This window comes from Boleophthalmus pectinirostris, unplaced genomic scaffold, assembly GCF_026225935.1.
Source record: "Boleophthalmus pectinirostris isolate CB_2022bp ecotype Guang Dong unplaced genomic scaffold, ASM2622593v1 HiC_scaffold_382, whole genome shotgun sequence".
NCBI lineage: Eukaryota > Metazoa > Chordata > Actinopteri > Gobiiformes > Gobiidae > Boleophthalmus > Boleophthalmus pectinirostris.
This window is the reverse complement of record NW_026571348.1, coordinates 1-13493: the sequence shown is the minus strand read 5'-3', so window position 1 is coordinate 13493 and position 13493 is coordinate 1. Positions and strand designations below refer to the sequence as shown.

The following is a 13493-nucleotide window of genomic DNA, read 5'->3' as shown; positions in this document are numbered from 1 at the left end:
TGGGCAAGACACTTCAGTTACCACTGTATGAATGAGGTGTGTAAGTGATTGGTGGTGACTGGAGGGGCTGTTGCCATGTTTCAGTTGGTCTACCCCAGAGCAGCTGGCTACAGTAATTTACCATCTCCAAAAGTGGTAAGAGATAGATAAAGGTCTACTTTAACACTTTAAGAGGCTTGTAAAGCACAATCCAAACCATAATTACATCCTTGAACAATAGCCCTTTAATCACAGGGCTGACCATCATGGGGACTGATCTTCACACATGGATAAGAGGGAGTTCTTCCTTAGATATTCACTTAAACATGTGATGAACTTTTAGCAATTAGCATGGCTCTTGACAGAAAAAAAAAGCTAGCGCTCACAGGATTATTTTCAGTCAGGTGTTCCTTAAAGTCAGCAGAGATCTGTGGGACAATGCATAGCTGAAATTGGCTCAAAGAAGCAATTAAAGGGGCTGTGTCTGATTTTTTCCATGTATTTTTGCCAAATTAGTTTTGCCTCAGTACACATATGTTGTATAAGCAGCTTTCAAGGTCAAAACTATCCTGCTATGTACTGTCTGCATCTAATTATAAAGTGTTTTACTGTATTGTGAAAAGCGCTTATAAACTCATGATTGCACACCTTTAAAAATGAACTAGTCTTGTTTTCATGTTTTTTTAATACAGTAAAAATCAGGTACAGTGCATTTAAGACTTATTCATCCAACTTTTATCCACCGTGGAACTTTCAGAGCTAAATATTTGTAAATGATTGATTCAAGGTTTGTGGTGTTTTTTTATATTGTACTTACATTGTTTAATTTTTTACAAGAGGGATCAGAGTTTTTGCATGAAAGAAGATAGAGCATCAAATAGTCCAAAGAAAGATGCATAGTCAAACGTATTTTTAAAAAGTAGTTCCTTGTTGATTACACAGTTATTCATGATTGACCCGCTCCATGGCGATGTAGTAGCTCTTTTTGTCGTCCAGACAGTGCCAGCCGATGGGTCCGATCTCACAGTCCGCACAGATCAGGTATTTGATGCGTCCAACGTCGTTTGTGAACCCCACGTTTTCAAAATCAAACATGTCGTGGACCAACCAGAAAGATGTGAGTGTGTCTCCGTCTGAACCGTCCGAGCCAAAAGTACCAGACTTTTTACGCATTGATGGGAGGAAGAGCTGGGGAGAGAAGGAGAGATTTTGTCTGAGTTTGGGTACTGCATTTTTTAATTCTTAATAATAAATTTAATTAATCAGAGGAGCAATAAAGGTTTCAATCGATCAATCATTCATTCATTCATGGGACAAGATTTCATATGGTAAGGTTTAAGATTCAAAATACCAAAAGATATCTAGAGAACAATCGCAACAAACTTTTTCTTTTTAATTAACTTGCCTTTAGATTGCAATAATCATAATGGAATGGTGCAATCATTGAACCAACCCCCCAAAAGTGATCAAATGTCTGGATATTCCCTTACCAAAACAAGAATTTGTAGAATCAGTATGGTGCACTTTACGAGTTTCAGTATCTTTCCAGCAGGCTACAGTAGGGTGACGAGATTTTCAAAAAACTAGGACACCCTGGTTTGTGATGGTTGGTAATAATAAAATTGTGAATCGACTGTGTAATTAAGGAAAATTTATATGTATTCGGCCCATTCACAACTAACATTTGGGCTAGTATAGTCACATTTTCTTTTCATTTTTAAGCAGCTTTTCTGTATTTCACCTAAATAAATGACAATATATTTGTCTCTTTACTGTTGGCAGGTGTCAAATTGGTTAAAAAATAGGGTTTGGATAAATCAACTGGGACAGGGGAAAAGAGCTCAAAACTGGGACTGCCCCAGGAAAATAGGGACGTCCGGTCACCCTAGGCTACAGTAAAATATATGATATATGTAGGTTTTCGCAGTTGATCTCTTAATGGCAATGCCAAATAAATTGGAGTTGAGCATCTCACATATAACAACTATAATACTGATTTAGTTGTAGCTATAAAAAGAGAGCTAATAACCTACCACGTTAAATAATGAATTTCATTGTCATTCTCTCACCTCTTTCTCTGCAAACACAGCCATCCCAGGACACAACACTTTGGATCCGCAGCGCTGACACAAAACCGCCTTTATGTTCTTTCCGTCCTCTGACACAAGCTCTGACCGCTCCGGGCTTTCTTTAGACTGCTCACTGGCATCCATTTTACTGTAAAACAAACGAATATCAACAACAGAACTCAGCAATGACATGGACAAAGTGCTACTACTACTGACCGACTACTACTACTCGGCTTACAGTATCTGACTAACTAGGCCTGTATTTTAAAATTTGATTAATACTGACCCTATATTATAATGCCAACTTAACACATTTTCTATAGATCTAAGGACTGTAAATAACAGCTTTAAAGATAACGCTCGTTTAATTAAAAGGCTGAAGCCATGTCTAGTACAGCATAATTGGCATGCAACGAAGCAAGCAAATACCACAAAAAACACTAAAAACAACTGAAGATTAATTCAAATATTACGTAAAACTGTACCTTAAAAATAACCTTGTTGAACCGATGAAAAGGATGAAAACAAAAGGTACATTAGGGAAAAAGCCGCTGCTGCAACAAACGATGAGTGAGTTTGCAACAGAAAATCCGCCCGGTCAGAAACAGGGACACGTACGTTTCTACAGTTCCGGGTTCTGTAGTTCTCATCGCTGAACTGCCAGAGGGCAGCATTAGACATGTTTTTAAGTGCCAACTTGGATTAATGTGAAGGGCAGTAATGAAAAGAGAATTAAGTTTATTATAGTGTATAGTAGCAGTATAGTGGATGCAAGCAAATTAAAATATGGGTAAAAAATAAGTGAGTAAGAAGTAAAACTGTGACAAATACTCAAAATATATTATTTTTTTTATTGCCAATCTCATTATGGTATGAATATAGCAGACATGTCCAAACTATGGGCCGTGGGCCAAATGCGGCCCTCAGACAAATTTTTCTTGGCCCTCAGTCTTCCAGGAGAATTGGCCCAGATTACCTTGCATCAATTAAAAATTAACCTTTTAATGCAAGTTTTTTGAAAATCTACCTCGATCGAGCTAATATTTAACATTTAGTGTGTGGTTTTAAGGATCTTAGCGTGAATAAAGACTGATGGATCATTCAGACGTATTTAGATATGTAGCCCTTGATGTAAAAAGTTTGGACACCCCTGGAATATAGTTACAATATAATTCATTTTTTAAAAGTGCTATAAAAGCACTTTTTTTGTATTAGCTGATTGATGGCTGACTTAACTTTGCTCAGCTGGAGTTTACTTTATCTTGCTATTGTTTTCATCTAAAATGTCAAGCACTTTGGGGCCACACTGTTATTAAATGTGCTATATAAATAAACCTTGACCTTGATAATAAAAGACCACAGAAATACATGTGGAAAAGATTTATTACAATATTTTCCAAGATTACCATTAATAAATATTTAGGTTTACATTTCAGAGAAATGTATGAATTATAACCTACACGGAACAGTACACAAAGAATACACATGTTTTAGTAATAAAGCTCAAATCTAGAAAAAGGATTTTTTTAAACAGCAGTTGATACAACCTAAGACTGGATTTTAGGAAATGATTGAGTCGAAAGTTATGGAGAGAAAAAGAAGGATCTGAGGCTCGTCTAAGTGTCGGCCATTTTGTTAAAAACATTTCCATCGGCCTAAGGCACAGGAAGAATAAAAGTCCAGGTTTAAAAAGCGCAAGGTGCCTCGGATAATTACACCTGTGTCTACATCTCTAGCACAAAACCGAATTTCCACAAAGCCACAAAGGGTTGGGTCAGAACTGTACATTGTGCAAAGCTTAGGAACTATTCTAGAAATTAATAATAATTTGACACGCAAAAATCAATTAACCTGAAGTGAGCTGCTACTTTACAGAGTATGACTTACAGTATGGTAGTTCCTTAGCTGAAAGAATTCATCATTTTGAGAATAAAGCAAATGAAACTTAACAACTTCATGTTAAATTATAAAATTGCTTATTATTCAAAAGATTTTCCTTTTTCCATCAAATCTTCTCAAAGTATTTCTCATTCGCATAAATATTTAGTTTTTAGTATGATTGTGGAAGAAAATATGGACTAGAGATTGTGCCTTTTGTCCAGCAGTAACAAGATTTTGAAACAGTAGGTTGAGAAGACATCTGGGTATTTATTTGACCAATGACTTCAAGTTTCAGAAGTCCTTTGAAGGAGTGTAATGCTACTTTCTGACTTTGATTATTTAAAAAAGGAACAAAATAAACAACAAAATCTAGAGGAACGTAGGAGTGTGGGATAGAGGAGGACATGGAAGTTCCAGCAGCATCGTGAGTGGATTTGAGTATTTGAGATTGTATGTTTTATGTATGCATGTTTGCCTATATGTAAAATAAGGGCATGACATTAACTCTTGAGTCCACTGGCCACTATGGCTAATATGTTTGAAAAGTTACTGACCAAGATATAATTAAGGTATGTTAAGGTAGGCTGTAATGGTTGTAATGTCACTTGGTGTCTAATTTATATATAATAAAATCTTTGTTTGGGATGGGATGTTATGGATTATTTGAGCCAATACGGATATTTTTCTTGCAGCTGTGGCCAGTAACCGATATTTGTAGATATCGATATGAACAGTTTCAAATCCATTGCAAAGTCCACAGGCTTACCAAGTTATAAGTTAAATTCACAAAATAACTTGTATATAAAATTATTTGTTGCATAATTGTTTGAGTTCAACTGCTCTTTCCAGGTTTATGCATTAATCACAGTCCTCAGTGCATCAGATTTGTCTTTTAGAACTAATTGGGAATGACATATGGGCTCAAAAAGACGGGCAAAGAAAAATTATTGGTGCCAAATATCGGCTACATTTTTTATATCGAGCCAATGCCAATATCTGTGGAAAATCCAATCATTCACTGGTAGCAATAATAGACTAGATCTTCCCATATCACCAATTCCTAGTTTAGACTATAAGCCATTAGTTGGGAGCAAAAAGATTCAGTGTCTGTACAGGGATCAATTTTTTGAGTTTTTAAATATGGCTTAGATAGTAGTATACAGAATATACAGTAGAGGTCAGGTTTCAAGTGGCCAAAGTGACTAGTGGGACTGAATGTGTCAGTAGCCAAAATTCATAATACCAGCATTTGGCTATTGTTATGGTCCACCACGGTCTCATCTCTATGGAGAGGTCATTGCTTTGCTAAGAGAATGTTGCATAGTATGGCATTACACTTACAGTATCATTATCAATGGAGACAAGCAGGTCACCCAGACAAGTATTTACTGGCAATAAAAATGTATGGAATTGAATAAACACACAAGTTTAATGCCATACTGTGGGGCATTAGAGGCAAAGCAATAACATCTCCATGGTGACAAGCAGGTGGCTGACCCTCCACGTGAAAAGTTCCACAGTGCATTTTAATGTCAGGCCCTGATGTGTGCTGTAATGAAATGGTTAGTGTGCGTTGTGATGAGGTGAGGTCACAGTCGCTCAAAGTAAAGTATCGTCCGTGCAGCCGCCCTCGAGTCCGTAACGAAACTCCTGAAGGTTCGAGACGCCATAGAAATGAATGAATGCTGCGGCAACGACCAGAACGTGGAAAATCTGATGAGAGTGGAACTGCAACGAGAGAGAAGACAGAGAGACACACAGGTGAGGGGAACGTGAGTGGTGAGTACAAAGGCAAGTATTGTCAACAACCAATGTTCCTGGGTTTCAGCTTCCTGTTATATTTTGGTTACATTTTGAAGACGGTTCAAAAGATATGCCGTTTATAACTGTAAATAGGCTCTGTGCACAACAGCACCTGGCAACCTCACTGTTAGGGTCACTATTTCCAATCCAATGTGTGTCTATGGGCTTTTTACTTAGTCATACTAAAATGAATAAATATTTAAAGATAAGGCAGTGCACAGGGACCTGCAGATGGCTGTCACTGACAATATGTTAAAAAGTACACAAATAAAATGAATACTTCACTGAAGAACACTTCTGTATTTAGAGAGATGTCTATGTCTCAATGCTAACACTAATGCTAATTTTGAGGTATAATAAATATTACGCCACAAACTATATATGACTTTTTATATGTGAAATGTATTTCAAATATAAAAATAATTGTGTAGTTTTTATTTTAATTCATTTTAATTAAATAATTTTAATAAGTTGTTTATTTTATGTTTTCACATTTTAATAAAAGTAACTGTTAGCTTTGAGACATGGCAAGCAGCTGATGTGCACAGAGCCTATTGGTACTGCAAAGAGCCTATTGCTATTCCAAACTTTTCAGAACTTTTCTGAAACCATCGAAAACTCATACCCCCACTCATAGACCCAACCCATAGGGCCCATGAAGGTTTTTTATGTACTGGTAAATTTGGGTGTCACAATATAAGTTTAAACTAAAACTAAAAGTTATAACACGGATAAAGACCATTCAAAAACTATTAAGGAAAATTTGGTCCAATTTGTGATTTTTTTTTTCAGTATCACTACTTCATTATCTGCTATCCATTTTTTGAGAACAGTCTCTACCTTCCTCCCCATTTGAGGCTGAATCTAAACCCTAAACTTGAGACATATAGACATATAGATATAGATATTGAATACATACCCAGATGTCACACTTTCCGGGGAAGAATCTCTCTGGGATCCTGGCCGCGTACAAACCGGCTCCAGTGATGTACATCGCCCCCATTAGGTAGAACCAGCCCATCTGCCCCACCGTGGTCGCCTTGACAAACCCCTCCTCAATGGTGAAGTGCATCGTGGGTACAATCCCACTGAGACCCAGGCCCATGAACACTCCTGGAGGATGGTCAGATAAATGTGAATGTTAAAACTAGAACATACACAACAGTGGATTTGAATAGGCAAAGTAATTACAGTAATTACAGATATTAACCATAAACCAGATCAACACATCTGCAATCTGAGCTGGAGAGGACAGGTCAGAATTCTATAATGGTATTAGCTGTTTAACTGTCAATTTTAAACTAGATAACACAATGTATTCCTCACAGTGCTTTGAGATTTCTTTAAAAAAAAGTGACATTCCCAGAGAAATTTGCCCCTCCAAATATTGTGGGGGTCTAGTTTTTCTTTGTATTAGTAAAGAATGTTTTGTTGCTTTTCTGTTCTCTAATCAGATTTGAGGTGTAGAGGGTTGAATAAATAACTTCTACAAGTCATTACATGTTCAATGTATTTACTGCAGCTCATGTTCCATTAATAATATTGCCAATATATTTTGAGGGGTAATCCCGCTTTTGGGCTATTGTGTCAGTGGCATAAAGGCATTCAATACTGTTGTTTAACCACTATATTTTCATCAGTACTTTTTTCTACATTAATGGTTGTTTTTGCAAGAATCAGTAATGCAGAAAGATCCATTGATGCAGTCTGGGCCAGATACATAGAGGTATACAAAAGACCTTTGGCCAAGGCCCCTTTTTAGCTGATTAATCATTTGGCAGGACATATCTTTAGTCAACCAAGGATTGGTTTGGCTAAAGCTGTACCTGCTCTGGTGGGCCGGTGCCTGGGTGTGGAGAAGCGGTCCCACTGCGCCACAACGATGGCAGCAATGCCGAGGACGCAGACGACGGAGAGGTAGATGAGGCGTGGCTGAGGAGAGCAGTAGAACGAGTAATACAGCCACGGAACAAAGGAGCCCATGATCAGAAGAGCAATGCCCGAGTAATCCAGTCTACAACAAGAGGGAGAGTTAAACAGATTTGATCATGCAGAATACAGTCAAATAAAGACTTTTCAAAGCAAGCAGAAATGTGTGAACTCTAAGAAATCTCTATTCTTTTTTGGAAGCATACAGGGGTTTAGACATAGTTATCCTCTACCATCATTCACTTATGCATTTGGAAAATTGCATAATTTGGGAAAAATATCCATTAATGTACAATTAATGCTTTAATAACAGGATTCTGTTCAAAGTTCAGAAGAATTACCACATCTAAACTACAGGGTTAGTAGATTTTATGGAGAAAATTATGGTACTCAAAAATTCTAGACTTTTCGCTGGCTATTTGTGTCCAGTCTAATTGCGATTATTCTTAGAGCCCTAATTTACATATCACATTCATTCATATACAAGTGTGTGTAATAGTCTGAGCAGGGATCAAACTGCCAACCTGGAGGCTCATTATAACATAAACAAATATTGCAGGAGAAGTTAAACAAGTAGGAAGCTTAGCCTAGGAACCTTTGCTTTTGAATATAGGGAAATGAAGGCTTTCACTTGAAGAAATCTGAACTTCACATAAAACTTGTAGTCATTTTATAACTTATATAATCAACTAAAGATAATTAAAGGGGATCAAAAATTGTAATCACATTTTCATAAAAAATCAAAATACCTGAAATGCATGAAAACCTGACCTTTGAACTTGAATTACACAATATAATTTGTAAATTGTACCAAAGTAAATGTAATACATTTATTTTAATACATTTTCTGTGTTTGGACTCCCAATATAGCACAAATCTAACTGGTATGGAAAGAAAAAGCCAGCCTTAGTAGCAGTGTTAAACTTGTGAGAGCATATTTTCCTGGTCCTTACTTGGAGAAAGTGCGTGAGACCTTCTCCGAGTGGCAGTAGACGGTGTGGAACAGCCAAGAGAAGCTGAGGCAGAGCACGGCCCCCAAAAAGAACATCCCAAACACCACCTTCTCCTGCAGAGGTGCCATGAAGTACATGTTTGGCCTGAACATGGTGAGCGTGCCCAGGCAGAGGAACAGGATCAGACCTGAGGAGAGACGGATCATACTGAATACATATTTGCAATACCATTATCAGAACTACAGTGTTCAGACGTATGTAACAGTGATCAACCGATATGAGGTTTTCACAAAGACAGCAACAATATTAAATAAAAATGTCAAAATTGTTTCTTCTCCTTCAGTCACCATATTTTAAACTACTGCAAACTGTTTAAATTAACTAATTGGGTTTTTGACATTTTTTAGACAATAAAAATGAAGTACAGCACATCAGTCAAGTTAGTTGTGTATTACCTAATAGATGAGTCCATATGTTTCCGGTCTCAGTGTGGATCCTGAAGATGCTCCCGAAGCAGGCTCTGAAGGAGGGCATGGGGGGCCTGTGACCGTGCAGCAGGTAATCATTGTCCTTCAGCCACTCGGGAAGCACATGGAAAGGGATGACCCGCCAGCGCCCCTCCCAAACCTAGACAAACAAAATGGGATTTAGCACCCCTCTCACACTCAATTTGTGGAGACAGATTTTCTGATTGATTACATTTTATTTTGTTATGAGATATCCAAAAGGTAAATTCACAAATATTGAACCTGATGATTTCTGTTAGTGACTGGACCTATTAACCCTGAATAATGTTAAAATGCAGATGTTTGTTGTTAATAAAGAAGTTGTTTGCATATGACATTCCATTGTAGAATCTTTATAGTTTAAAACTGAGCTGGAAAGAAGGGCAGAATTCTATGGTGTTGCTGTTAAACTAGTTCAACAAATCTGCAATCTGACAGTTAATGGTTAAAATCTCTGTAAATGCCAGAGCTATTCACATGAAACAAAAACTAGCACAAATTGTGTTTTCACTGTAGCTTCAGAAAGTGGTACAGTTATTCAACCCTAAAGATGTTATTGTTGTCAGCTGAAAGAATTGAAAGCCATAAGATTACCATGGGAGGTTTGTACATCCAATCCCAAATTAATAATAACAAGGTTCAACATTTGTGGATCATAAGTTTAAAGGGCCCATATTATGTTATGTCCTGATCTACAGTATGTTATAATGTTGTTTCTTCATCACAACACATGTTTAACACACAAACATGCCTGAATATTTAGGATGAGTTCTTCTCTCAAACAGAAAACACTCAGTTCCACCTTGTGATGTCATGTGATAATGCAGGAAGCACTCTACTGTATTTTTTAAATCCATACAGCCTCAATAGAAACATTGGAATGATTACAGCACTAGAATTGCTGATGTCCACTGGACTAAAGGTAAAAGGAGCTGTTAACTTGAAAACTACCACTCTATGACATCACAAGGTGGAACAGAGCATTTTGAGCCTTGGACACGGTGACAGACTAATAAACCAGGATTACTCAAACATGTGTGAATGAAACAAAACACTATTTCAAATATGTTTTTGAGGTATGAGGTAACAACATTCAAGAATCAATGTAGTGTAATATGGGACCTTTAAACGTTTCTTTCGAAACAGTAGAGTAGTAAATATAGGGTCACACTAAATATAAAACCCCCTTCCTGTACATACATTACTGTTAACCCTCTGCACTGACTGAGTTTTGAGTTTCAGATCCTATGACAAACTACTGCAATATTTATGCTTCCCCAACACACTGGAATATGTAACAAAACCTGACGGACAGGGAAATGTTCAGATTTTTTTTTTTAAATGACAGTTAAAGAAAACACTTAAAAATAATACTGACACACTCTGCATTGGTTTCAGGTGAATCTTGAAACAAATAAATATGAACCTCAATTTGGCTTTTTATTTATTGCCTCTATTAAATCTTTAGGCAGTGCCCTTTTGAATGGCCTAGTTAGTTTTTAGGATTAGCCAAAGCTATAAAATAAAATAAGCATAAGTGATTGTATGCATTAGTTTAAGAGTTCATATATCTGTCTTCTAAAATGTTAACGCTATAGAAACTGTTTAAAATTAACTGAACTAAACCCTTTAAAAAAATAAATAACAAATCTGTCATAAAAAAAGCATGATGGACAAATTGCAATTCTTATCCCATAATCGTGCAGCGTCAGTGTTTGACTTGTTTGACCATCACATTGGAAAAACAAGTTTGGACAGTAAACAGCTGAACATAAAGGACATGTTTTAACAGGTTTGCGACTGCTTACTAAGTTTCAAGATGGATGCCATTTTCCACCCTTGCAGTTATGTAAAAGCACTTTAAAAATGTATGTCAGGAAATAATTGTTGCAGCGATTACAAATTAGTGACATTAATAATCTCAAGTGCACGCAAATCACATTATCAACAGTAATTGCAGCTATCAAACTGCGATAGATAAGAGTTATTACTGCTTGTGGCAATCAGTAGTCATTTAAACTCCATTTGTCATATCTGCTAAAGGCAATACAATGTTCTAAATATTCAGGCATGGGGTCTATTAAAAACCTATTAATTGCTGGGTTTCAGATGACTTCAAATCATTATATCAATAATACTTAATACAGATGGGGACAGCTATAATTAATGTTGTTAAAATGCAGATTTATGTTTGTGAGTTTTAGGGTCTAGTCAGAAATAGAAATCATCAGGATCAACATTACCTTTTAGACATTTCATAGTCAAGTATAATGTAATCAATATATAAATCTGTCTCTTGCACTCATCTGGGAATGAATCTGAAACCCACCAATCATCTCTGAACAAACCCTTAACCGTATGGTCAATAACTGCAAATAGTCATATCTTAATTGGATTTGATCTAGTCTTAATAGACACTACATGCAATTAAAGCTCTATTCATGGCAACAATAAGGAGGGGGGCAGTGTGTCTCTCACTGTGGTGTGTGGGCTCCTACATGTAGTCTGCAAGATCCTGTACATGCTTATTTTAGTTCAATTTATTCATATCTTCGTCCGCCTTTCAGTAATTTCATGTTTAGAATCACTGTAATCATGTTGTAGTTCTATTTTCAATCTGATCTGCCTTAGTACAGGCCTGGAAAAGTTCAGTTTTAGATCCTTGATGATCCTGAAAAGACCACTCTTAAGTGGTACATGGTGTGAAAGGATTAAGAACCACTAATCTAAGAAACACTTATTTTGTTGGCAATTCATAATATTTCTAAAGATACAGTGACTAATTAGCATACCATAAGAACAGACTTATTAAACCTTAACACTTTAATGAAATCAATTGCAAAGCGCAAGTCTTATCTTCATCAACACAATGAAAAACAAACCCCCCTCACACCATTAAAAACAGCGGTTGTCTGGTCTCACCTTATGCACAAACTCCTCCATCTTCTCCATGGCGTGATGAGCCTGAAGAGGCAACGTTAGCACCTCCCCGACTTCATCATCGTCATCATCGTCCACGAGAGCGGCCGCTCCCTTCAAAGAAAAAAACAGGCACTGGTGTTGGACATTTCAAATGGTTTTATGTAAGCGTAAAAGCAGTTTACATTTGATTGGCTTTTAACTTCATAAAACCCCCACATGAATAAGCCGGCATGCCATTTAGAAGTACCACTACAGTCCTGAAAACAAAGTTACTAAAATAACTAAAAAAAGGTTCAGATCGAAAGCTAGAAATGGAAAAAAAGATAATCTGTTTTGATGCATGATGGGACCTGAGAGGGCACAATAAAGTGTATATTTTGTTGTCTAAAACACAAAGGACACTTTATATCAATTATTAGGATTGTGACAACACCATATAGTATGCAAACAAATATATTTTAATATCCAGATCCCGTACCTCTGAGGCCCCTCCCCTGGCTCCACCCTCCTCCAGCAGTGGCCCCAGCTCCATCAGCTCCATGTCCTGGTCGCGGTCCTCACAGATCTGACAGTCTGCATCACTTGCAGACCCGTTACGCCCGGACATAAGGAGACTGTCTGTGGCCACTCAGAGTCTGTCTGCAGACCAGGGACAGTGCACTCCTGATGAAACAACACCAGAGGGAATTAACATGTGCAATGTACAGTTAATAATGCATCAGAACTCAGATTAGGCCAGCAAGATTGATCACAATCATATTGAAATGTGAATAGATGCAATTAACTAATCGCAAAGGACACAGTTTTTGAAGTACCATAAATTCCTCCACAAACAACAAACTACCCCATCTTATACTGCATAAAAACTGCTAACCCTGTAGTTTAGAGCTGTACTTATATTCTAAAATGTGATTTTTCTATTAGTTTGTCAGTTCATATTTCAATCTTTTTGTCTGTTATGCTGGATGTGTTCATATTATTAAAACATACATTGCAATGTAATAAAAATTGCAATGCTTTTCTGAGAAGTTGCAATTAGATTTTTATAATCTTGTGGCAACACTACAGTGGATGGAATCCGGGCTTGACATATAAAGACTACATAGAAGAAAAAGTATTAAGATGACACTGTGGAAAAAAAAAAAGCATCATTAAAAGTGCCATACATCGCACTGGACTGTAGTGACAAAGAAGGTGCTGAGCTGTAAGAGCATGATCCTTGATATATCTGTCAGTCTATGTTCCTACTCCTACATTTGTCATGAGCTTTGGGACAAAATCAAATTCAGATTCTTCATGGAGCCATTGCTCCTCCACAATAAATGGAGCAAGCCGAGGTGGGCTGATTTGGATAAAGTTCAGACGTAAAGGACCTTGAATGGTAAACAAGTCTAGATATCTATTGAAATAACGTTACGTGACAAGGTAAAAAGGCAATAACAAAATACAAT

The 13493-nt window shown here is 37.0% G+C and overlaps 2 protein-coding genes across 2 annotated transcripts; both read right to left on the bottom strand.

Moving 5' to 3' along the window:
• Window positions 1–646: 646 nt before the first annotated feature.
• rabif (RAB interacting factor) lies at window positions 647–2688 on the bottom strand. Its single transcript, XM_020937033.2, has 3 exons — window positions 2534–2688; window positions 2049–2196; window positions 647–1167 (listed from the first exon to the last, which is right to left on the bottom strand). The coding sequence occupies exons 2-3, from the start codon at window positions 2190–2192 to the stop codon at window positions 922–924; spliced, it is 390 nt and encodes a 129-aa protein (XP_020792692.1). The 5' UTR covers window positions 2193–2196; window positions 2534–2688; the 3' UTR covers window positions 647–921.
• A 725-nt stretch (window positions 2689–3413) lies between these two features.
• Window positions 3414–12742, bottom strand: adipor1a (adiponectin receptor 1a). The gene is made up of 7 exons (XM_020936992.2): window positions 12521–12742; window positions 12043–12153; window positions 9070–9241; window positions 8615–8801; window positions 7559–7746; window positions 6652–6845; window positions 3414–5657 (listed from the first exon to the last, which is right to left on the bottom strand). Exons 1-7 carry the CDS (start codon window positions 12647–12649, stop codon window positions 5529–5531), a joined length of 1110 nt encoding a protein of 369 aa, XP_020792651.1. The 5' UTR covers window positions 12650–12742; the 3' UTR covers window positions 3414–5528.
• Between the last annotated feature and the right edge of the window lie 751 nt (window positions 12743–13493).

What these genes read in the sequence shown, in the direction of transcription:
- rabif (XM_020937033.2), bottom strand. Translation starts at nt 2,192, where the DNA reads ATGGATGCCAGTGAGCAGTCTAAAGAAAGCCCGGAGCGGTCAGAGCTT. An exon ending in CTGTGTTTGCAGAGAAAGAG is followed by an intron (nt 1,168 to 2,048) that starts GTGAGAGAATGA and finishes TTCTCTCCCCAG; the next exon opens with CTCTTCCTCCCATCAATGCG.
- adipor1a (XM_020936992.2), bottom strand. Translation starts at nt 12,649, where the DNA reads ATGTCCGGGCGTAACGGGTCTGCAAGTGATGCAGACTGTCAGATCTGT. An exon ending in GTCTCACGCACTTTCTCCAA is followed by an intron (nt 7,747 to 8,614) that starts GTAAGGACCAGG and finishes CTCTTGTTGTAG; the next exon opens with ACTGGATTACTCGGGCATTG. An exon ending in CCGGAAAGTGTGACATCTGG is followed by an intron (nt 5,658 to 6,651) that starts GTATGTATTCAA and finishes CTCTCGTTGCAG; the next exon opens with TTCCACTCTCATCAGATTTT.